At 41.7% G+C, this 23,943-nt stretch overlaps 2 protein-coding genes across 9 annotated transcripts in view; one reads left to right on the forward strand and one right to left on the reverse strand.

Moving 5' to 3' along the window:
* NSMAF (neutral sphingomyelinase activation associated factor) overlaps positions 1-1,646 on the forward strand; it is a 37,578-nt gene extending 35,932 nt beyond the window's left edge. For all 6 annotated transcript variants that reach the window (XR_011139215.1, XM_068932639.1, XM_068932640.1 and 3 more), the window contains 2 exons: positions 192-301; positions 1,287-1,646. Coding sequence is in view for 5 of the 6 variants with exons in the window: in XM_068932639.1 (XP_068788740.1) it covers positions 192-301; positions 1,287-1,381 (205 nt within the window). In the remaining variant the exon portion in view is untranslated. The remainder of the gene's footprint in view (positions 1-191; positions 302-1,286) is intronic.
* A 5,481-nt stretch (positions 1,647-7,127) lies between these two features.
* On the reverse strand, positions 7,128-22,394 carry SDCBP (syndecan binding protein). Of its 3 annotated transcripts, none has more exons than XM_068932647.1 (9): positions 22,256-22,394; positions 17,919-17,984; positions 14,178-14,256; positions 12,792-12,901; positions 12,327-12,482; positions 10,789-10,964; positions 9,406-9,577; positions 8,754-8,845; positions 7,128-7,881 (listed from the first exon to the last, which is right to left on the reverse strand). In XM_068932647.1, the coding sequence occupies exons 2-9, from the start codon at positions 17,967-17,969 to the stop codon at positions 7,827-7,829; spliced, it is 891 nt and encodes a 296-aa protein (XP_068788748.1). In that variant the 5' UTR covers positions 17,970-17,984; positions 22,256-22,394; the 3' UTR covers positions 7,128-7,826. The 3 variants fall into 3 exon arrangements, with proteins under 3 accessions (XP_068788748.1, XP_068788747.1, XP_009671819.2); XM_068932646.1 differs by having other exon boundaries at positions 12,327-12,485; XM_009673524.2 differs by lacking the exon at positions 22,256-22,394 and adding an exon at positions 21,554-21,576 and having other exon boundaries at positions 12,327-12,485.
* Between the last annotated feature and the right edge of the window lie 1,549 nt (positions 22,395-23,943).

The raw sequence follows: 23,943 nt of genomic DNA on the forward strand, positions 1-23,943 counted from the left end.
TAGTGCAGTCAGCAGCAACTTTGGGCCATAACTCTTTAAAATAGTTTGGGAATAACCTTTCCAGAGGGGCTTTGTTAAAGTCCCTCTGGTTTACCTGTCCCTTTTTAATTCTTTTTGGCTTGCTCAGTTCAAAAGTGTTCAGCTCATATTATACAAAAGATTGAAATGAACTGATTGGAGTTACTTTGCAGGTGCTTCAAATGGGATGGAAATACCATCTTATCAGGAAGTCAGTCTGGTGAATTATTGATTTGGGACCTTCTTGGAGGAAAAGTTATTGAAAGAATCAAAGGACATAGAGGTATGCCTGAACTATTCTTGTTCTCAAATCAAATGGAAGATTCCTGTTGTCTAAGTATGTTGGCTTAAACAAGTTTGAGAATAATTTGATCAGTAAGTGGTTCCTGATATTAATGTTACCTGGAGTGCCAGAACAAAAGTAGGTCCAATGGATTCTCCTAGGCAACTTAACAGTGGAGGAATGTTGCTATTTATAAGACTACTGAGCAAAGGCAGATGACCTGGGATGGCTTGAGGGTGGAAGAGTAACAAGATAGCCACATTTGTGTAGTATCTCAAAAGTCAATGTTTTCTTTAACTCACAGCCCTAAAGTGCAATACAGACTACATAATACAGTTTGATGTCAAGTCTGTCTGGACTGTGAGTCTAACAACAAAGTAGAGTTCACCAGAGTAATTGTTGTGGATAGGGATTAAAAGTAGTCTTGCATATATCTGCCTAGTCTTCAATGCATTAGCAGCCAGAAAGTCTGAACGAGGTACACAGTCTCAAGGCTCTTAAGGATACTTTCATGAACAGCTGTATCAAACTTCCCTACATAAGCTCTTGAACTTAAGCTACATAGAGATCCTTCTGTAGCTAAAATGAGCTTCAAGCCATATGCTAGAAGTAAGATGCTAATACAATTTTAATGGGAAAAAGTCCAAATGGCAGAGTTTAAATTTAAACTTTCTGGAGAAATCTCTTCCCCTCGTTCCAAGGAACCCTTGGCCGCAGTGTCATCATCTGCACTTTAAGCTGCAATTTACGTTCTGCCTCTGGTTCCCAGAGAAACTGAGGCAATGTGGCACAAGAGTATTGCTGTGGATAGGAACAATAATCACCTAGCAGCCTGCTATATGGCACATGTATGTTACACATGCATAGCATATATGGTGTCAGTGTAATTCAAACTAATGATTAGATGATCCTAAGTGGTTTTAAAAGATCTGTTTCATCATCCTGCTAAGTATTCCACTTGCATTTGAATCTGTTTTTTCCCCAGGTGCTGTAGTGTCTGTGTGGATGAATGAGCAATGCAACAGTGTTATTACAGGAGGGGAAGACAGACAAATCATGTTCTGGAAACTGCAATACTAAGTGCCTTTCCCTCCAGACATGTAAATGAACTCTTATTTTAAATGAAACCTTTTAAAGAAACATAACTGTGTGCAATGATGGCTGTTGAAGTTCTACCAGATAGGAAGCTTTGTTCAGCTACAACTTTCTAGTTTATGGTGACTTCACTGAGAGCTCTTAACTACCATACTTGTATGCATTTGTTTTTCATGGACTATTATACTGAAAGTGCTTGTCTTAAATGACATCTGAGATGAAATTAAAGACTTATTTTTCTGTAATTAAAGAGCTCTTAACTTGCAGTCATTGTTTGATTTGCGTGGGATGCATCGTAGCATGTTGTTTGAACTGGGTTCAAAAAATAACCATTGGCATTCTTAACTAAAAGTCTTTAAGGAAGCTTGCAGCTCAGCATCATGTCTCGCTACATAATGTACGTCCCTCTTTTGTGCAGTAAACCTTTCTGCTTAGTGAAGATGTGTAACAGTAGTAAATATTATTTGAACATCTAAGGCAGCTGCTGATCAGACCAGGGTTAATCTGGTCCACTAACTAGTCTCCAAATGTGGCCATCTGCAAAGGCACAGAGAAGAATAAGAGCATATTCTATGTTGGTTTCACCTATCAAAAAAAAAAAAAAAGAAAAAAAGAAAACAAACCTGATGTGTTATGTTTGGCTTCCTTTCAGGTTAAGTTTGATCCCCTAGCAAATAAGTTATACATGCATGTAATAGTGATACAAATTTTTCCTGAGCAATGTGCCTAAAGTTAGTCTCTTGTCTTATGCTTTATTACTGCTGCCTTTCATCACTTCTGTCACTAGTCATCTTCTTATTTTGTGTCCACAGTTCTCAACTTCTTTCAACTCAGATCATCTTCTGGATGGAACTTAAATAGCAATTTATAAGATAGCTAAGCTCCTGAGTTTATCCAATCCCTTGTTGTCTTAACTCAGTGACAAAGCACTGTTGCAGTAGACTTGTTTTCCCTGTAGGACTTCAGAACATGGTTCCCTGCAAAAAGCTGTTCTGAGGGTGAAGACTCCAAGTGTGAAGGGTTGTTTTTAATGGCTTCTTCATTACAGCAACAAGGACCTGCAGTTGTGATGTTCCCCCAGGTGTGACTGAGATCAATATTCATTCTCTGATGGTATTTGTTATTGTTGCTGAGAGATGCCCTGTGAATGGGTGTAGGACAAGCATGCTTCCCAAAGAACATAGTCAGTCCTTTAAGGCTGTAAACATACTGCCTTAGTTTTGACACCTAACAAGTATTTCAGGAGGCAGCTTTTTCTTTAGCATTATCTTACAGATATTTGATGTATAGTGGCTTTTTAAATTATTCTCTGAAACTTTTATTATGATGGATTTTGAATCTATTTTTTAATAATGTATTATATGATGTTAAAGTAAATTGAGGTTTCATCTGCATTACCCATTTGGTGCAGCAGATAACTGATTTTTATGCAAGTATGTGATGAAGACACGTTGGCAAAATTAAATTTTGTCATAGGTAGAAATGATTAAGCTACAACTCTCATACATGCTAACTGTTACTGGTCTTAATCTTGCAGTGGAATGTCTTGACCTGTTTCTTCACCTTTCATTTTAATCATTTCTTAAATACACCTGGATTCCTATCTCTTTGAGAACACACAAATTCTAAATTGTCTTGAAGATGTCTTATTATGGGCTAAGTGAATTGTGTGCCGAGTTATAAGCTCTTTGTGTGCTGTTTTAATTGTGGCTATCTTTACCTGTTTCTCTCTACCACGCTATGTCTTCCTTGGCCCACAACTGTCAGGTTTTCTGTATATAGTACCACCCTGAGTTCAAAATCTCCACTATAACTTGTTTTATCTTTTGATACAGTCTTTCTTTTCCACTCAGCTCCTGCTAATCTGTAGTTTCTCAGCTCATTTAAGTGACACTCCTGGTGCTTGAAAATCGCAAGGAAACTACCAAAGCTGTAATATACCACCCAACTTCCCAAGTGAATCACAGTTTTAAGCCCATACTTTTCTTGTGTTGTCTCTTGTTCAAGTTTTGGATACATTCATGCTGTTCTGTCACCAGAGGGCTTCCTATCATGCAGAGTTCTGTATTAACCTACAGGAGAGTGACCATGAATTGTAGATCATGCCTGAATTTTTAACTAACTAACTAAAGGGTTATTTTTTTCCAGGTAGCTTACTTCTGCTGCGTAAATATGGGTGTGCAGGATACAGTTTTTAATGGCCATGTGAGACTTTTTTTCTGCTGTAGAGCCTCAACTGCTTCAGTTTCATTTGTAGCCATCCTCATGTAAAAACTCATTTTCTGAGAGGAAAAATCAATAGGCTAATGAATGCAGTTACTGGGGTATGTTACTGTAATTTAGCAGCAGAGCTGTGCCTAAGGAACTACGTGTAGACCAGTATTTTTCTAGCATCCTCCTTCAAAATAGCATACACCATTCAGTGACTCCACATGAAAACAGGAGTTCATTGATTAATTCTTGTGCTTCCATGTACTACATGCTGAAGCACTCTACTCTAATGTACAACACATTGGAAGGAAGACATTGAATACTTCAGTGAAGGTCCTAACTCCTTATTGCTTCTAATCAAACTCCAGTGAAGTTCAAGCTATTTGTTAAAGGAAAGTAAAGCTTATTTTCCCATTCTGGTCCTGTTTCTCTCACTTGTCTGTCTTTACACCTCCTTATTTAACCAAGATATCACTTTAGCCACTTAACCTTACTGGGGAACTGTTAGGCTTTAGGTAGCTAAATGCCCAGTCAGGTTGTAATAATGTGTTTTCAGGCTTGCAGAGGTGAAGGTTTGCTTAAATAAGGATTTTTAAAGCCTGGCAGGAATAGGCCTGGCCCATGCTTCATAGTGTACTCCTAAGTAAAAGCTGGAGAGAGCAGTATTTCATAGCTAAAAAAGCCCTCATGTGCCACAGGTCCTACCTTCAGTAAGGTAGAAATCACAGCCACTCTAAATGAAATCACCAACTACTGCCAGTAACTGCTTCTTGCCTTAAGGGTTCCAGGGGTAAGTCAGTCAGTCATTTAGTATCTAGAAGACCCCATTATCCTGAAAGGCACTTTAAATTTGATCATCACTACAACTGAGTAGCAGTGTGAGGAGACAGGTGATACACTACTAGGCATAAACCCTAACAGAAATTCACTTGAGAAACAAGAAGCCAACTTCAGTCCTTTTCACTAGAATAGAAAACAATACTGAATATGCAGCTCACTGAGGAAGAGAGCTGAGTGTGGTTCTGCAGCTCTAATATAGAACTGAAATTCCCAACCTAGCCCCAGTAGCTACTTTTTAAAATTTATTTAAAAAATGAAGACAGCTAATTAGGAAACTGTTTAGGTCACATTGCAGAGTATGCAACTAACTTTTTATTATTTGAGCTTCTAAATCATCCTTTGAAGTGGTACTTCAGTTCAAGGGGATAAGCAAGTGGAATAGTTCAAGGGAATAAGGTGCCATCTTCCCCACTCCAATTCAGGATCCATGTTAGTTCAGAAGAAAACAGTTGAACTCATTTCATGCATGCACACATGAACACTTATAAGCTAGAACTATGTGCTATGAATTTGGCCTGGCAATGTAAGAAAAATTAGAGCTCGGGAATCATAGATAACACAGCGTTAAAAAGAACTCACCAAAACTGGTATTTAACTTTACATCACTTCTTAAAGTCTCAGTTGCCCCACCTGGCAAGCAATTATATAATAAAGTTGCAACTACACAGTTAGTGTATGTTGTTGAACACATAAAAGAGCTAAGAAAGAATATATTTTTGAAATTTGTTAAAATGATAGACTGACTGACTTTAAGATCTTAACACTGTAATCACATGGTTGAGGTTAGAAGGGAGCTCTGGAGATCATCTAGTCCAACCTCCCTCCTCAAGCAGGGTCATCTAGAGCATATTGCCCAGGATCGCACCCAGGTGGGTTTTTAACCATCTATCTCAGGGAAGGAGACGCCACAACCTCTCTGGGCAACCTGTTCCAGTGCTCTGTCACCCTCACAGTAAAGAACTTTTTCCTCAGATTCAGCTGACACTGCCTGTGGTTCAGTTTCTGCCCGTTGCCTCTTGTCCTGTCACTGGGCACCACAGAGAAGCAACTGCCCCCCCCCCAACCCTCTTGACACCCTGCCTTCACATATTTGTACACATTGATAAGATTCCCCTCTCAGTCTTCTCTTCTCCAGACTGAACAGGCCCAGCTCTCTCTCTCTCTCTCAGCCTTTCTTCATAGGAGAGAGGCTCCAGTCCCCTCATATCTTGGTAGCCCTCCGCTGGACTCTCTCCAGCAGTGCCATGTCTCTCTCTTGTACTGGGAAGCCCAGAACTGGACACAGGACTCCGGGGGGGGGGGCCTCACCAGGGCTGAGGAGAGGGGGAGGGTCACCTCCCTCCACCTGCTGGCAACACTCTGCCTCATGCACCCCAGGAGACCATTGGCCTTCTTGGCCACAAGGGCACACTACTGGCTCATGCTTAACTTGTCCACCAGCACTCCCAGGTCCTTCTCTGCAGAGCTGCTTGCCAGCAGCTGTACTGCTGCATGGGGTTATTCCTCCCTAGGTGCAGGACCCTGCACTTGCCTTTGTGGGACTTCACGAGGTTCCTCTCCGCCCACCTCTCCAGCCTCTCCAGGTCCCTCTGAATGGCAGCACAGCCTTCTGGTGTGTCAGCCACTCCCCCCAGTTTAGGATCATCCGCAAACTTGCTGAGGGTGCACTCTGTGCCTTCCTCCAGGTCATTGATGAATACATTGAACAGGACTGACCCCTGGGGGACACCACTAGCCACAGGCCTCCAACTTGACTCTGCGCCACTGACCACAACCCTCAAACTTGGCCATCCAGCCAGTTCTCAATCCACCTCCCCCTCCACTCCTCCAACCCACACTTCCTGAGCTTGCCTAGGAGGATGTGATGGGAGACAGTGTCCAAAGCCTTGCTGAAGTCCAGGGAGACGACATCCACTGCTCTCCCCTCCTCTCCCCAGCCTGTCATCCCATCAGAGAAGGCTATCAGATTGGTCAAGCATGATTTCCCTTTGGGGAATCCATGCTGACTACTCCTGATCACCTTCTTGTCCTCCACATGCTTAGGGATGACCTGCCGGATGAGCTGTTCCATCACCTTTCCAGGGATGGAGGGGAGGCTGACAGGCCTGTAGGTCCCTGGCTCCTCCTTCTTGCCCTTTTGGAAGCCTGGGGTGACACTGGCTTTCTTCCAGTCCTCAGCCACCTCTCCTGATCTCCAGGACCTTTCAAAGAGGATGGAGAGTGGCCTAGCAATAAACATGCTGCTCCCTCAGCACTTGTGGCTGCATCCTATCAGGGCCCATTGATTTATGGCTGTCAGGTTTGCACAAACGATCTCTAACCTGATCCTCCTCCACCAAGGGAGAGTCTTCCTTTCTCCAAACTCTCTCTCTTTTGGCCCCAGGGTCTGGAAATCCTGAGGACTGGCCTTAGCAGTGAAGACTGAAGCAAAGAAAGCATTCAGCAACTCCGCCTTCTCTCTATTCTTCATCACCAGGGCATCCACCCCGTTCAGCAGCAGGCCCATGTTTTCCCTAGTCTTCCTTTTGCTTTTGATGTATTTGAAGGGCTTCTCCAAATGTGACAAGCTTATTTAGAAAGTGATCTCAAACTATATTTCTTAGCTCGTTGCTGTTGGTGAAAACCTCATCTTAATTATGTGAGCAAAGACAGATTTTTTTGTTAAGAGGCACATACAGCATTCTAGAGTTTCAGTCATTTATTTGGTTATTTCTGAATCTGTAAGAACATGGTTAAGGCAAGAGATTAAACAGATTAGTTACAATTTTTATTAAGTAATAAAAAGATTTGAGTACATCTGTACACTACTTTTATTTTAATATGCTTACTTACTGAATGTCATTAGCTATATGCAGCTTAGGTGGCATTCTTGTGTAAACTGAATCTACTAGAACAAAAACAAACTAGTACTAGCCATATTTCTAATATGCTATTTCAAATCTACTGTTGCAAACAAAGTGATAAAAATACTTGTTTTGTCTGAAACATACAAAGCACAGCATTGTTCTAGGTTGTAAGTAACAATACATAACTTTGCAAGTGATAGCTGGTTCCTTTAGTTGCAATGGCTTATAGTAGTAGTAAACTAAGAGACCTATTACAAGAAGTCATAACAATTGGAATTTCACATTTGTCAAGCATATAAGGCTACAAGTTTTACAGTCTGTGAAGAAACAAGATAACATGTTGAACTGTAACATTCCCAGCCATAACAGATGCAAATGTTTGATGCAGCATATCTTCTCTGGGCCTCCAGAAAGGCTCATGTGCAGAAGAAAGAAATCACTGAGTATAATAGCCCAAGTTTAGTGGAATTCTCATTATACATACACATATATATATATATATATATATATGTATATATGCGTACACACAAAGTTCAGACTTCAGGAACAGAGTGATCCATCAGGCTTTTCATAATGCTAGTTGCCATCCTAAAGAAAAGGAAAAGGCATTCCGTTTTGTATGACAAAGATTAACTTTGTTAAAACTTCTAATCAGTGCATCTTTATCATTGCTAGCTCTAATAAAGTGAGCTCCACTATTTTTAGCAACAATTACATTGAGATAGAAAAGCCCCATCAAATTGCACATACAAGACAGAAGCCCCCAATATTCAGCATCTTTAATAGCAACTGAGTTGTAATATAAACAGCTTTCAGGGTGTGTACACTTGTGCAAGCAATATGGTGTCACCAGTAGGGGGGAGAATGGTGGTAGTCTAGACTTTTAATTTTAATGAAAAGAACATACCATGAGAGGGCAGGGGAGTTTCTTACTATACCCCCAAAGCACTCAAAAAAGCTACAGCATTAATTCTTCCTAACTTGAAACCTGTAATTTTGCAAGAGATTTAGCTACAGAAAGCTAGCTAGTGCTATCCAAGAATTAAAAATCCCCCTATGCCCTGCCAAGAATTACGCTTCTGTCAGAGTTAACTGCATTAGAAATAACGTTTAGTTACAAGGTAACAAATACTTGTTTTCCATATATTTCAGAACTTCTTACAGACTCAAGTTTAGTCAATTTATATTTAGAACTGGTTAGGTTCTTCAAGAGAAGAAAAAGCAGACAAGTGTTGCTAACACATGAACAGTTTAAAAACTAAACCAAACACACTAGTCAGTAAACCCATAAAATAAATTCATACTTTTCTCTTATCCAACCTTTATATTAAGTTTGTACTCATGACAAGACCTACTTAAATTTTATTTAACACAGGGGGTGGAGGGGAAGGGAGGAATAGGACTACCTAAACATCAACTTCATTATAATGAACACCATGACTGCTTTGTTTACTACCCACCTCTTTATTATATACTCATAAATACTGGAAGGCATGATGGTAATGGTCACTACGTTCCCAGCTGTTGCCAAGATGTCTGCTATCTGGGGGTCCTGTTATTGAACAAGAAGTCACATGAGCAACATCACCCAAGATGATCAAACACAGCAGCAGTTAGGGAGCTTTTTCTAGACAGGTTTATACAATTTCAAAGATCCACAACTCCTTGTCCAGAATATTTAACCTTCAGGGCAAGTCATTGAACCTGCAGTACTGATAACTTCACAGATGTTTGGTTTTATCTTGCATCCTGATTGAATAAGGCATACATACATAGACAAAATGTCTACTGCAATTTGACAAAGGCATTCAGGGAGAGGGGCAGAGGGAAGCTTTGTGCTTTAGGTTTATGACAAAGCCAGACTAAAGAAACACTGAGGGTCAACCTAATAGAGACAAAGAGAGAATGAGTTGTTCTACCTATAGATATAAAACTGCTAAAAAACCTCACAAAAATTTGTCTCTCTAATCAAATATATTAATAAATAGAAGTCATGAGAGGTAATTTTATAAATGTTCAGCATTATGTTCTAATCCTTTTGCGTACTTCCCCCCTCCCACACCCCCCCCCCCCCCCCCCCACACACACACCACCACATGCTACTTATTTTACCTTCAAGCCAATTACGTTCTGGCCATTAATTTCACAGATATTGTGCTCTGTAAGAAGTCCATTTCTTGCAGCAGAACTGTCTTTCACTATTGAGGTTATTTTTCCATTCTTGAATATGAAACCAACATGCCCTGTACTGTCTTTATGCATCGTAATAATTCGTTCAAAAGGCCTGTGAGAAAGACAGACACTCAAAACACAAGAACATGTTTCCAGTCTACTAAACCACAGAAAGAACTAAACACTGTTTCAGTATCTTTGACCTACAAAAAGGAATTGCATTGTAACACTCGTACATCTACTACTTTTCATAGCAGTTGAGCAAGTATTCTCTACTTTGACCTCTTATTTCCAGTCTGAAGTCACATTACATGGGTATGTAAACTTGCTTCTAACTCTATTCTACCCATATTCCACCCTCCATAGATATTAAAAATAAAAGTGGTCCATTAAAATGCAAGTTTTGTCTACCAACGTTAGACAGTAGCTAAAATAGTGCAGGCAGCTTTAGATAGACCACAGGACTCTGGAGATCAAGGCTTCCCCGTCAACATTACCACTGCCTTATAAACACAAAACCCTGAGGTTGTGTCTTAAGCTGCTAAATCCAGCAAGAGATTGGGAGGAAGAAGAGGTGGCAGGCGGAACAGTGCATCTACTGGCCACAGTACTTTGATTTAATACATGACAGAAGCAGTATGCTAGTAATCTTACTCCATTGGGTCAAGCTGCGTTCTTAAAGAAGAACAAACGCTGGGGAAAACAAAACAACCAACTTCTGAAGACATGTACTTAGTCAAATCATATCCTCTGTCTTCTCACAGCCTACAGACTTTATGTTGATTTTGTCAGATTATGATTACATACAGCTACATGCGCATGTCTAGTAACAAAAATTTGTATTGAATCCTCAAGCTTACTTTCAGTGAAGCTGGCATAAATTCATATGTAAGTAAAGTCCACAAGAAACTTACCATGCCTAAACACAAATGCAAAGGAAGATTTAAACTTAGTACCAAAATATTCAATATATTAGTACATCTTTTATTGTTTTTACCATCGTTATGAGTAATAGTCAAGTTATGTCAGAAAGAGCACAATTCTTGAATTCAGAACTTAAATTTGGCTTGTGCTAGCATTCATTAATTTCCCTCAAAGAGGTTAGGCCTCAACATGTCCAGGCAGAACATTTACATTGAAGTTTATAGGTTAATAATTATTTCTACAGTCACCTATGAAAGAACTTTAATAAAGTTCCCCAGAAATGTTACGCAGACAGATTTTGTAATGCCTGCAGTGCTTCTCCAGTGAAGAGAGACCAAACCTCACAGAATTACTCTTACATGGATAACAACCACTTTCTGTATCTGTGGTTAGTTTTACCTGTCCCGAATGATCACTGAAATTCTCTCTCCAGAGGCCTGTTTCAGAACTTTATGTGCTTTATCAGAACTCCATCCTGCACAGTTTTCACCATTGATCTGCAGAACTTGGTCCCCAAATCGCAGACCAGCTAGAGATGCTGGAGAGTTTGCCTGTACTAACTGGACAAATATACCCTACAAAAGAAAAAAGGGCAAATAAAGAAAAAAAAAAAACAATCTTCCTTAAAGATGAAAGTCAGTAACAGAACACATAGCCCTTTAGAGTTTCCCTATTACCTACGTAATACCAAACAAATGGACAAAAGGACTTGTTAATCACATTTCTTTAAGATGCACTTTGAAACTTTAGTCTCCATTCCTAGATGTCCCTAAAAGGCCATGAGGGATGATTAAAGCTGAAATAAAGTTAGGAAAAAATATTTAATATTTTGCTGGTGTTTATTTGAAGGGGTAAGTACTATTCTGTTTTAACAAGAAGCCTGAACAACTGGATCAAGGAAGTACTGATAAGTTTAATAAGATCTGCTTGCGCATTTAACTAAGAATTCCTTTCTAAGGCATCACAAAGTCTATATTTGAAGAAATACATCAGCAGTGCTAGAGCAAGAAAACCTGCCACAGAGTTCCTTTCTCAACCCCATTAGTTTTCAGCTGCATATTGCTTATGATTTGCTAGCACCTCTATTAATAACAAGGTGCTAAATATTATTTCTGGTAGAGGTACCCCAAAAACCACAAGTAAAGCACACCATGTAAAAAATGTCAATACTCCTCTCCTTACCCCATGTAGGGAGAGAATTACAATATCTAGGAAATCCCTAGCATTTCCTATGTTAGGAGGACTACGGAAGGACTTTAAGACTATATTGAAACATGTTTTGAATACAAGTTTTCTTTTTTGCTGTTGAGATTAAATGGTCTGTGAAGAAAAAAAAGAAAAGTAGCATTTTTCCACATGGAGAATCAAGAGGTCTCAAAACAGAAAAGCTCCAGAGCAGTTTAAGAATCTTCTTGCAGCTTATTTCCTTTACCATGAATGCAGAAAAAGCCTACTCTGTAATCACTCTTTATACTTTGAGAAGAGGATACTTTTACTATCCTTTTCTCATCCGTAATACATTGGAACAATAGAAAGCAAGGTACAGGTACTTCCCTGCTTACTGCTGAACTGCATCATCCAAAGCTTTCAAGAAGCTAGAGGCAGAAGTCTTGAACTGCTAACAAGCATCGTAGCAGCTGTGCAAGGACAATTTCATACTTCAGAGTAGAAAACACATTACATAGTTCTCAGGTGTTACAATATATGAAAGTAGAAATTGGATCTAAATTTACAGCAGCAAGTCTAAACAGCTTAAGCCCTCTACATTTATGATTTACTGTAAGATTTATGATTTACTGTAAGTATGGATAATGATAATGGATAAGTAAACTTATACAGTCAAACTATCTAGCACATACTACTGAAATCAATTAGTAGTGATTAGTAAGAGTTGCACAAGCAAAAAAAAAAAAAAAAAATCAACCTCCTATACTTACATTGTCAACAGACTTAAGGCGAAGTCCAATTTTGCCATCTTGATCCTTACACAAAATTGCTTCCCGGATGCCTTGCTTAATTTCTGCTCTGCGAATTCCAATATCATTTCCAGTCACTGGAGCTACCATGTAATTAGTAGAAGGTCGTGATACCAGCTGCTGATTGAAACAAAACAGCCAGACAGTTTAGTTTCAACTTTTGCAAACAGCTACGTGTCTGTTCATACCAAACAATATTGAAAAAACACAAATTAAATCATGATACCAGTTTTATTCCCTTCCCCCAAAATTGGAAATATACAGTGCTCAGTTTTTAAACACCAGAGAAAATAGACACTATTACTTAAAAAAAATTCATTTATCAATTAAATACTTACTACAAATAGTAGTCTACTATCTAGAATTGTAGGTATACCTTTAGTCTTTATGTTTTTGTTTACTAAAACACCTTTGACTGGTACCTACACCCTGTGACTGATCAGCTGCTGCCACTGGCAAGTTTCTCTGCACTTCTTCTTCATTGAGGCTCAGGCCCATGTACTGAGAAAGTTCTGGATACAGTCTTGGATATAAGCCTACAGGAGGGAAAAAGCCCACAACATTGTCAATATAATCATTGGTTTAATAGAACAAATTTGCTCTATTGCTTTCACATACTATTTTGACAAGTCTCGTGATACTGTCACATATGTAATTTTGAAAATTCTGCTGAAAGATCCACTTAATTCAGGACTGTTATTCTACCCCAGTTTAAAAAAGTAACAAGACATGTAGCTCTTTTTACCTTAAAGAAAAAAACACCCTAAACTTACAGGGAACTTCCAAGTTACATCCTTAATAGCATAAACAACAGTAGACACATGGTCATGAGATCCAAAGGCAAGGATGTGCTCCAGTCTATGAAGACATATGCCCTTCCTCCAAAGTTTTTGGGCAATTGGTGGGGAACTATTGGAGAATATAGGAAATATTAAGGACTGTATGAAGGCACAGCATGGAGAAAAGCACGTGTGTGTGACGGGGGAACCTACATACTGTGCTCTTCTGCTAAGTGCAGGACAGCATTGTGGAGAAGCATAGCTGTTCCAGCACAGTTACTGGTCATGTTGGTGAGATATTTCAGACCGTTCAGACTAAGTGTGACTTACTAGCCCAGATTTCTGACCCCAAACATATCTGTGCACCTCAAAGAGCCACTGGACACTTTTGTAAGCTTAGTTTGTATACGTACGTATGCATGGAAGAAAAAGAAGAGAAATGAAATAGAGTAAGAGTCATACAGCTTTAAATCTGATGGATTTTATACCATACTCACTGATTTCAAGACACCTGCAGGAAGTTTTATGCTGCTAGTGGGACAATATTAAGTTTCACTTTCCTGAGTACTTCTCCCTTGACCCTAGATTTGTATTTGTTTGTTCCTAAGACAGCTCATATATTTGGGCGGGGAGAGGAATGACATTCAAACTCACACCGTTTGCTAAAGCTTAAACACACAGGTGATAAGGAGATCTAAGTGTTGGAGGTAAGAGTTAAGGAGAACTCAAATGGTACAGGCAGTGAATCTTGTTATGCTAGGCTCACTTGGAAAAGGTTTCCACAAGTTAGGAGCTTGGTGACTGTTTGCCAAAACTTGCTTTACGAAGTAAACACCATTTTGTGAATTCTATGGCTCCCCCATTGTGGGTATTTATTATTTTTTTGGTATTTCCAAAAAGAGCACTGTCTCACCCTTTGTAAACCAAGTATATAAGTTATACTTTCATAAATACTTTTGATTGTACTGGAACTTCAGTTTTTTTTAAACTGTTTTCCAAAACATTTAGGATACTATATAGTACATAAGCTTACCTCCATCATGAGGAATAGGAGTAGGGGCTTCAGACAAGATCGCTGGATTAGCTGGGTTTGAAGAAAAGGCAGTCTGAGCCTAAGAGCAAGGAAACCTATATGCATTATCTTGTTTAAAAAAAAAATATATATATATACACCTACGAAACCTTTATTATGAAGCCAGGAGACAAAGTATCTTTTTTTTTTTAAAAATGTTAGTTAGCATTTATCTTGGAGCTCTGAAGTCAACCTTTTTCTTTGAAATAAATAACTTCAATGCTACTGCAGCACATCGTATTGATCTACTGAAGTAGTTCAACTACATTCCTCAGAAAAGAGACTACAGTAATGCAGAAAGACTTTACTGTCAGAGTTCGGGTTTCATTATTAAGTTAGAGAGATCTCCTTAAAAGACACGTTAAACTAGGTTGACAAAACTTTATTAAAAGTGAATTACATTTTATAGTATGACCTCTTGCAGAGTGTTTGTAATTTTTTTTTCCTTCAGCTGGGTCACAGGTGTATATCTTTGCAATTGGCAGGGACTATTCATAAGTTCATCTGTCATAGTCCCTTATTGCTTGTAAGAATTTTTTTTCCTAGAGAAGTTTCCAAATGCCCAACTTCACAGCAAGCACACTAGGTTTAGAAGTTTGTGCATTTCTTATTTACTCACAGTGTAAGAGAAATCATTAAAGTAGGCCTATTTCCTTCCTTTTCACAATATGTCAGCTATCCCCTTTGGGCCCTTACTTATAACCAGTGGAAAACCTATATCTCACAGGCTTATTAACTGTGATGAAAATAGCTACTCCAGGATCCTTACCATAGTTGAATGGCTCGGGAGGGGCGGGGCAGGAGGGGGGAGGGAAGAGACCACCACTAAACGCAGAGGTGAAACATTATGCTGAACAGGATACATGAATCACCTAATTCAACACGATGGTCAAAATTACTCAGTGCTTTTAACGAAATAACGCTTAAAAATAGTAGACTTAGAGTTCTCTTCTCTCAAGGAAGTTGTTTTTAGAAAGAAGTTTTAGAACAAAAGTGACTCATTATTTACCAATATCAAAGGCATTTAGAAGGAAAGCCTCCAGCTTGAATGGTGGACAGCAGAAATAGCTTAGAATATTTAATATGACAAGTCCTTCTAGTTTAACCAGCAATTCTTTTAATCTCATTCATTTGTTGTGATTAGAGACTTAATCTCTGCACCCTTCCCCCTCCCACAAAAATTCCATCAGCTGTATTTAAGAAGATGGCATCTTTACATTGCACTTACATGGAAGACATAATTTAGCCTTTGCTACCAAAAACCGCATTGCACTGGAACAGTTCCTTGAAATAATGACATTCAGCAACAACGTTTTACTTCCTCTCTGTCACAGCTATACCTTCTACACAGCCTAGTTCCTCCTAATAAAGTGAGATGCTGTCACATAGCTGCTCAAGGGCAAGCATTACTGCCATCATCAAAGCAAAAGAACATCCAAGTCTTTTCACCAGGTATCTGTAACCGAGTGCTCCTGACTTCTCCTTTCTGTCCCACCCCCTGCATGAATCTCCTTACAGACTGTCTAGCTTGATACCCTGTTTAAGTGGTAGAGCTTCCCTGAAATCCTATATTAAATTTTGACTGGACAGTCTTCTTTAAGTATGACAGCAAGTATATGTCCAGCATGAAGAATTTTATTGAAAAATGATCTTTGAGATTACAGTATCACTGAGGATAAAACTCAATTAACACAATAATTTGTCCTGCTCCCTATGAAAACCTCTCAGGGCTTACTCTCATTTGTCTGTGAAAGACCACAACGGAGCTCACAAAGATGTAGCAACATGAACACAAAATTCTGCCCAAGTTAATAGGCCCTGCTGAGAGCATGGGCAAAATATACAAGATGAATCCCTGCTCTATAAAGTGACACAACATAAATCTACAGTTTAACGTTTAAAAGACGCAGCATCAATACCCTCTTTGCCCTTCATCACGTCTTCATTCAGCAGTAACAAGAGTTTAGTAGAACGACTGCATTTAATATTTTTCATTGTAACATGTGAACAGTAACAGTTGGTTTTTAAAAGACTGAAAGAGCATATTCTTGGCTCCAGCCTGCTTTTTTAGTTTAGTCAGTGTTACCTGACCACAGTAAGACGACTTTCGAAAGATAATGCAAGGGAGCTAACACCACCAGCACAGTGCCTACCACTGCCAGACTCCCACCTCACACGTAATAGGTGAGGCTAAGGCACTCTACTGTGGGACAGCAAAGAAAGGTTAACAGGCTCTGTTCTGTGCAGTTTGTTTGCTCGCTTCCCAATGACAAGGGAAAGGACAGAAGTAATAGTCCCCTTAAAACCGAGCATAACTCATTTTTGTTGTTTAAACAGAGAACGAATCCAGTTTATGATTAAGAGAGTGGAAATCAGGGAACATGCTGAAGAAGTTAAGGGGAGTCCTTTCTTTCAAGTCAAGTTTCTTGTAGAATTTTTATTCATTAAAGTATCTTTCATTACTTGGTTTGATAAACATTGTTTTTATCCTCATCTTGCCTAATAATAAGGCTACCAATGCTCTTATGCAAAAAGGTGTTTACACAGATGCAATAACAGAATCACAGAATCACAGAATCGTTTAGGTTGGAAGGGACCTCTGGAGATCATCTCGTCCAACCTCCCTGCTCAAGCAGGGTCACCTAGAGCATATTGCCCAGGATCACATCCAGACGGGTTTTGAATATCTCCAGCAAAGGAGACTCCACACCCCTCTGGGCAACCTGTTCCAATGCTCTGTCACCCTCACAGTGAAGAAGTTTTTTCTCAGGTTCAGATGGAACTTCCTGTGGTTCAGTTTCTGCCCATTGCCTCTTGTCCTGTTGCTGGGCACCACGGAGAAGAGGCTGGCCTCATCCTCTTGACACTCCCCCTTCAGATACTTGTACACGTTGATGAGATCCCCTCTCAATCTTCTCTTCTCCAGGCTGAACAGGCCCAGCTCTCGCAGTCTTTCTTCATAGGAGAGATGCTCCAGCCCTCTAATCATCTTGGTAGCCCTCCGCTGGACTCTCTCCAGGAGTGCCATGTCTCTCTTGTACTGGGGAGCCCAGAACTGGACACAGTACTCCAGGTGAGGCCTCACCAGGGCTGAATAGAGGGGCAGGATCACCTCCCTCGACCTGCTGGCAACACTCTGCCTGAAGTATCTTGTACTGAATACCTGATACCTGAAGTATCTTGAGAGCTGGTCACTATCGTAAAGTAGCCAAAGGAAAAGTGTGGATTCCCTATGGTGTTAAGAGAGGCAGTACTGGTTTCTGAGCTCAAATTATCATGAAAGCTTTCTGCCACAGGTTTGAACACCAAGAACGAGAACCAGCAAGCTTACTAGTTCAGCCAGCGCCTATTCATCACTTCAGAGTTGCCCTATAGCATGAGAAGAGATTATTCACGTTTGTCAGTTAAGATCACATAAAAAAAACAAGGCACACGTATCAACACATTAAAGAACTGCCTAAGTTAGCAAAACAAAATGAATATATCCAACAGTGGTGAAATAAGCATCAACCATATTATACAAAACCACAGTTTGGTTTCCTTCTTTCAGGGTGCAGCGGCAAAACAAGAATTCCTACCTGCATCAGAAATCCCTCTATGGGATCCCTCCAATCCCTCTAACATTCCTCTATGTTAAAAGTCATTAGATCTACTATGGTCATTAAAGCCCATCTCATGAAAGCTTATTACATTTTACCGTACCTGAATAACTTTGTCCACCTTCAGATCTTCCAGGGAAGGGTAAAGAGACATTTTGATGCAATCTCACTGGAGGTAAAAGGAGAAAAAGAAAAGCAAACAAACAAAAAGGTCAGATGCATTTACTCAGTATTGCAACTTAAAAAAAAAAAAAAAGACACAAAGCATTAAATTAGCAATTTGTGAAATCCTCAGCTGATCCGTGTCCTGCAAGTCTTAGGACTACAAATACCCAGCACTGTAGATAAAGCCTATTATAGAAAAGCTGTTGTGGATAACAGATTAAAGAGGTAGTCTTGATGGAGTTTATTTACTACACTCAGTGTTGTCAAGGCTTAGATCTCAACTATGAAGAAAGCCTATACAGGTGAACTGTGTTCCAACAGAAGTAACGCAAAGAAAAACTTCAAGAAGCCAGAATGCAACGACGATGAGGTGTAACAGGAAATCTCATCATACCCCTCCTTGTAAGCAGAGGGGTATTTTGTATACAACTGTGGAAGCTTTCATACTGTCATCCAAACTTTCTAAACATTTGCATGGGTTCTGAAGTTTCATTAAGTTAATAAAGACAACTGGCTTCCAGTATCCATCTGTACCATACAAGTTTTAGAAAGAAACCATAAACCAGCCAGACTCAGCCAGTGGAGAGTTTCAAAATACAAGGAGACTTCAGCCTGGCTTTCATGTGATGCTGGGAAAGTCCTGTGGCAACACAACAGGAAGTGGGGGAGAACACCCCGCACAACTTCACGTGATCCTCTAAGGCACCAAACTGACACTCAGTTCTGCTAGGGCTAACTAACCGAAGCTTTGGAAACTATTTTCATGAACTCCCTCCCTCACATTCTTGCTGAGGTCAACAGAAGAGCAATTCATTGCACAAGAGCAATAAAACGTTTCATCTCACACTAGCAAACATTTAAGTTTGAGGGGGAAAAATTGAAGAAGACAAAAGACAGTTTTTGCAAGTTAGATGAGGTACTGAGAATGAAGTTAACAGCAGCCCTATTAAAGGCTTCCAGTTTTGGGATTAATTTTGTCACTCAATGACTAGTTTATAGATCCTTATTTGCATAACAATTTAGAAATAACTCCAGACTGAAAGTGACTACTATATAAATTTGTGAGCTTATCTACGCATAGCTAATCAGTTTTTTTTCCATGAACTTATGCCTAACGCAACACTGCAGTTAATACAGTAGACATTTCTTCTCATCATACTAAGGTCATCAACAACATTTCCACTTGTTCAGCAAACTGACAGCTCCAGTATCATGTCAGACTGCAATCAGAACATGAAAAAGTGCCAAAAATCTGACAGAGATACTGATTTGATAAACTGTGCACACATGGCCTGTTATGCTGTACGAGCTAATCGTGACTGATGCCTTTGTCAAACTGTTGAAACTAAACCAAACACAAAGAGCTTCCAGGTCTCAACTATAAATTAAGCACTCGCTTTAAACTGTTTTTTGGTTTTGTTTTTTTTTTTTTTTTAATTCTGTTTTAAGCCAGCGTTGACATGAAACGGTCACTTGTTTTGACTCATCCAAAACAGATAACAGCAAGTGCAAGCCCAAGTCCAATGAAACCGTCACTCGGGTAAGCAGTCCTCCAGACTTGGCATTCTGCTGCCGCTATCTCTAAAACCATCCACAACACCAGACACACAATTACTTCTAAGCTACATCTGTGCTAGCAAATTTAAACTACAGGTTCAAGCACTGACACAGTCTTTCAAAATTAGCATAGTCCCTGGCACTGCGAAGGCTTGCTCCCCACGGATGGCAAAGTCACCCTGCTTTAGGGTGATGAGGGAAGGGAAGGGAAAGAGTTCTGCTCAGAGTGAGCTAACGACTTCATATGCTAGGCAGAGAACAGCACAAGGTCTGTTGAGTTGTGGTCCCAGTTTCCACAATCTAGTTACATCTCCTCCTCCATCAGCTTTAATTTTTCCTCCACGTGCCACTTTCACTCCACACTGCGATTCCTGGTCATGTTTGTCACAGAGGGCCATATCTTTTTCTAATTTACCAAGAGGAGCGTGGTACTTCCTGTAGGAGAGCACTACCAAAGCTAAACCTGCATTTGTTCTCTGATCATTTAAGAAAATATTCCAGGAGTTTATCCTGCTGTTTTACAGTCATATAGGCCACCTTGTCTCCTCTGCTGGAAGTTCGCAAAATACAAGCATTCGTCAACATTACTGAGGAGCTGCTCTTAGCTTCCTGGCTATAATCTTAATGGTTACTATAAGTGAGTTTCTAAATAAATAGCTAGAATAACTGTCACCACTGTAATTACATTTAGTGAGTATGTATCTTTGTTGCTTTTATGTCAAAAAGGAGTATTTTCCATTTCTGCACCAGCAGTTTTAACACTTAACTTCCTTTAGCTAATTACAGGTCACATACGTATTTAAGACGACAAAAAACAGTGTATTTAGTTTAGAATGTAACCATTTGATAGCCATTTTCACCATAAGAGACCACCAGTAATCTTGGGAACAATCTGTCTATGACTTGTACCTCATGTTATCCACAGTATAAATAAGAGTTTAAACAGACCCTGAAACAGCCTTAGACAGAAGCTAGCAAAGGGAGCTACCACAAAAAAGGAGTCATTAGCTTCCTTTCCTCTCAAAAATCTACAGTTATTTGCCTTGATCTATAGAATCATTTGCTTTGATCATTCATACACTCCTAAATCTTGTAAAGAACACACGTAGTAACCTAGAAAGCGTAGAAAAGCAGAAGTGAAAACAGAAAAGAGTGGAGCAGAAAGGATGGAGTCTTAATTCAGCTAGCAATCCCACAAAACTCTTCCGCAAAGCCTTCTCCACTTTTCTGTGCATCTTTGGCTTGGAAATGCTGCTACGCAGCAGTAAGCACTTCTGACTAAGTAGGTCTTATTTACTAAAGGAGAGTAACCAATCACCGGCCTGAGGAACCCATGGAAATACAGCACTCGTGATATCCTTACGCTATCAGCAGGAAGTTTTAGAGGCAGAAGTAATCTCTAACACAACAAAGTGGCATAGCTGGAAGCAGACAGGCTTTCAGACGCATTTTCCAGGTCTGAAATGACAAAGCTAAATGCAGTTTAAGAACCGAACTTTGAGGCTGACCAGCATGTAGCAACTGCCATCTCTGAAAGGAGCAGCAGCCAGCAGGACTTGGGGGAAAGGGGGGGGGGGGGGCCCACGGGGAGAAGGAGGCATTTTATGTGTTTTATGACTATGGTATATGGAGAAATTACTGCAGGCTGTAAAACTGGTACCTCTATTAAGCACTGGCTTTGACTTCCAGAATAGCTAGAAACCAATGAACTATAAATTCATCTTTAAAGGAGAGACAGGACAAAACAGCCTGAAGGTCAGGCAGAGTACATCAGGAATAGGGCAGATTGTCTTGCAAGACATGTTCTCCACGAACAACCGAGGTTTGTTTGTTTTTCCCCCCCTTCTGATACATGTCTGATTAGCTTTAGAGCAGTGGCTCTCATTTTGCACTTAGCCCCAAAATCTGCTGCCTCCACTTCCAACCCGAAGAAAGGCTCCCCAGAAAGACATCCATTCCACCCCCAAAACAATACTAAATCGGTCTAAAAAGAAGGCGTTACAAGCACCTACAAACCTTCCCACGAACGCACTGGAGCTAGCGGAGAGAGAAAGGTCTTACAAGGAGCCTGAACGAGGAGCCAGAAACCACCCCCCAAAAACGAGCCTGGCTCGTAACAAAGAATCAAAACCACCCCTGGAGCCTGATTCACAGGCCGCCCGAAGCCAGAGCGGGCCAGCACACACGCAGCCGGTTCGCTCTTGGCTTTCAGCGCCGGCAGGACGAGCGGGGGCGCTTCTAACGCGGCGGCGGCGCAGCAACAGGCGGCGGCGGCTCCCTCCGAGCCGGGCCGCGGCGGAGGCCGCCCCGGCCGCGGCGCGACATGGCGGTGCGGCGGCGCCCCGCCGCTGAGGTGGCGAGGGGAGGGGAGAGGGGAAGGGACGCGCCGCTTCCACAGGCGGAAAAACGAAATCGCTTCTCGGCTCTCGGCAGAGCCGACTCTCCCCGGCGGCGCCGGTGGTCCGAGGCGGCCGCGCTGCCCCCCGCCCAGCCCCTCCACGGCGTCGCCATGGTGCCGGCGGCGCCGCTTCGCCTCCGGCGGGAGCCGTTAGCGCTGCTGCCGCCGCCGCCGCGAGCCCCCACCCGCCCCCGCGGCCGGCCGGGCCGAGCCGAGGCGAAACGGCGCCGCCCCGGGCCCCGCACACACAGGGCAACCGGGGTGGGGAGAGGGGGAAGAAGTCCGGTGGCGGTCGCAGGCCGACAGCCCCCTCCTCTTACCTCAACCCAGGCCGTTCGCGGAGGGACCTCAACGCACGGAGGGAGAGCGGCGGCGGTGGCAAGAGCAGCAGATCCCGGCGTCGCCGCTATGAGGGGCGAGGGGGCGGTGGAAAAACTGGGCCGGCACCGCGCATGCTCCGGCGGCGGGAGCCCATGACACGGCGGCAGGGCGGGGCCGGGCGGAGCCCGGGGGCAGCGGGCGGCCGGGCCGGGCCGGGCGGAGCCGGGGGGCAGCGGCCGCTGACGCTGACGCGGGTCAGGGCGGCCGGGTCGCGGCTGGACTGCGGGGCTGCCCCGAGAGACGGGCTCGGGCTGCCGCCTTTCCTATCAATTCCCCCCCCCCCCTTTTTTTTTAAATAAAATGTATTCTATATGCTTTATATCATTACTGATTGTTTGGGGTTAGTCCTTGCTTTTTTTTTTTTTTTTACTTTTTTTCCTCCTCTTTGTATATTTACAGCTTTCAGCGGTGCAGAGGGCCCTGCGCTCTCGTCGCCTCAGGTGCGGCTTAGCACCCTACCTCGGCCTTCTCCGACCGGGAGACAAGGCACGTCTCTTAGGGGAACACCCTAGAGAAATCACGATTTAAAATACACTAGTTACAGGAAAATTCCACTACAAACTAGGAGAGTGGCTCTTATACTTGACTACTGTAGTTATTGCGCTTTTACCTTATTTGTAGCGTTAACTTCTCCAGCATCAATTGGCAGTCTTCTAGATCCTTCTTTGCAAGACTACCTGTGGTCAAAAAGTTTGTTCCGCATGGCGGGAACTATTCTGATCACCCCAGAGTTTCCCCTGGGGTAGGAAACGGCAGGGTTCGGGGAGCTGGTCGGACCGTACGCTGGCCCTGAGGAAGCAGCTCTTGCTCTGGCTTCCAGGCTCTTTCCCCTGTCCTGCAGCTCCCAACTGACCCCGAGCCACTTCCAACCACTGCCCAGTGCTTTTGCAGGGCAGTTCAACTCACTGATGCAGCAGAAATTGAATCCCCGAAAGACGTGAATGTTTTTCCTCTGGGCTAGTGAGCTAAGCTGGCAACGAAAGGATCCCACAAGCTCTGGTGCCAGGGCAGGGGAAGGGAGGGTGTTGCTGGAAACAGGAGAAAAGAGGAGGAAGAGGAAGGAAAGGGAAGGTCCCTCTCTTTTAAACAGCAGCAAGCTGTTACGTCATTTTCCACTGCCTAGGAAATTACAACTGTATTTAAACAGATTTTGTTATAATACATATTTTTCAGCCCTCCTAAGCTTTTTGGATCTCTCCCGTTGTCAGCATCTTTGGTGAGCATCACAGGGCTGCATCGTGTTCTGGCAGCAGTCACAGCAGCGCTGAATTTGGAGATACAGCCTCTGTCCAACCACTCAGAAGGTTTCTGGTTTTATATCGAATTATTAGCCAGGTCTGCCACCTTCCTAAGTACCTTAACCTTTGACTACTGAGTCATGCAACTACAGATCACTAGATATATTTATAAGTGCAATTTCGGGCCTACAGTATGAGTTCACAAAAATTCTGTTAGGTACCTTTTGGGCAGGGAGAGAGAGAGGGAGGGAATCTAGCTCTGGCTTAATAGGGACAGATAATTATTGCTTTTGTAGTGCTAAATTTTCTCTGTAGTCAAAAATGATTTTTAATATAAATGAAAGACTTAAAAGTGTGTATGCTCAGAATGAGAGTGTAGCTTTTCATCC

This window comes from Struthio camelus, chromosome 2 (genome assembly GCF_040807025.1).
Source record: "Struthio camelus isolate bStrCam1 chromosome 2, bStrCam1.hap1, whole genome shotgun sequence".
NCBI classification, from domain to species: domain Eukaryota; kingdom Metazoa; phylum Chordata; class Aves; order Struthioniformes; family Struthionidae; genus Struthio; species Struthio camelus.

What these genes read in the sequence shown, in the direction of transcription:
- SDCBP (XM_068932646.1), bottom strand. Translation starts at nt 17,969, where the DNA reads ATGTCTCTTTACCCTTCCCTGGAAGATCTGAAGGTGGACAAAGTTATT. An exon ending in AGGTGGACAAAGTTATTCAG is followed by an intron (nt 14,257 to 17,918) that starts GTACGGTAAAAT and finishes CCTTGCTCTTAG; the next exon opens with GCTCAGACTGCCTTTTCTTC. An exon ending in TATGAGTATATAATAAAGAG is followed by an intron (nt 7,882 to 8,753) that starts GTGGGTAGTAAA and finishes CCTTTTCTTTAG; the next exon opens with GATGGCAACTAGCATTATGA.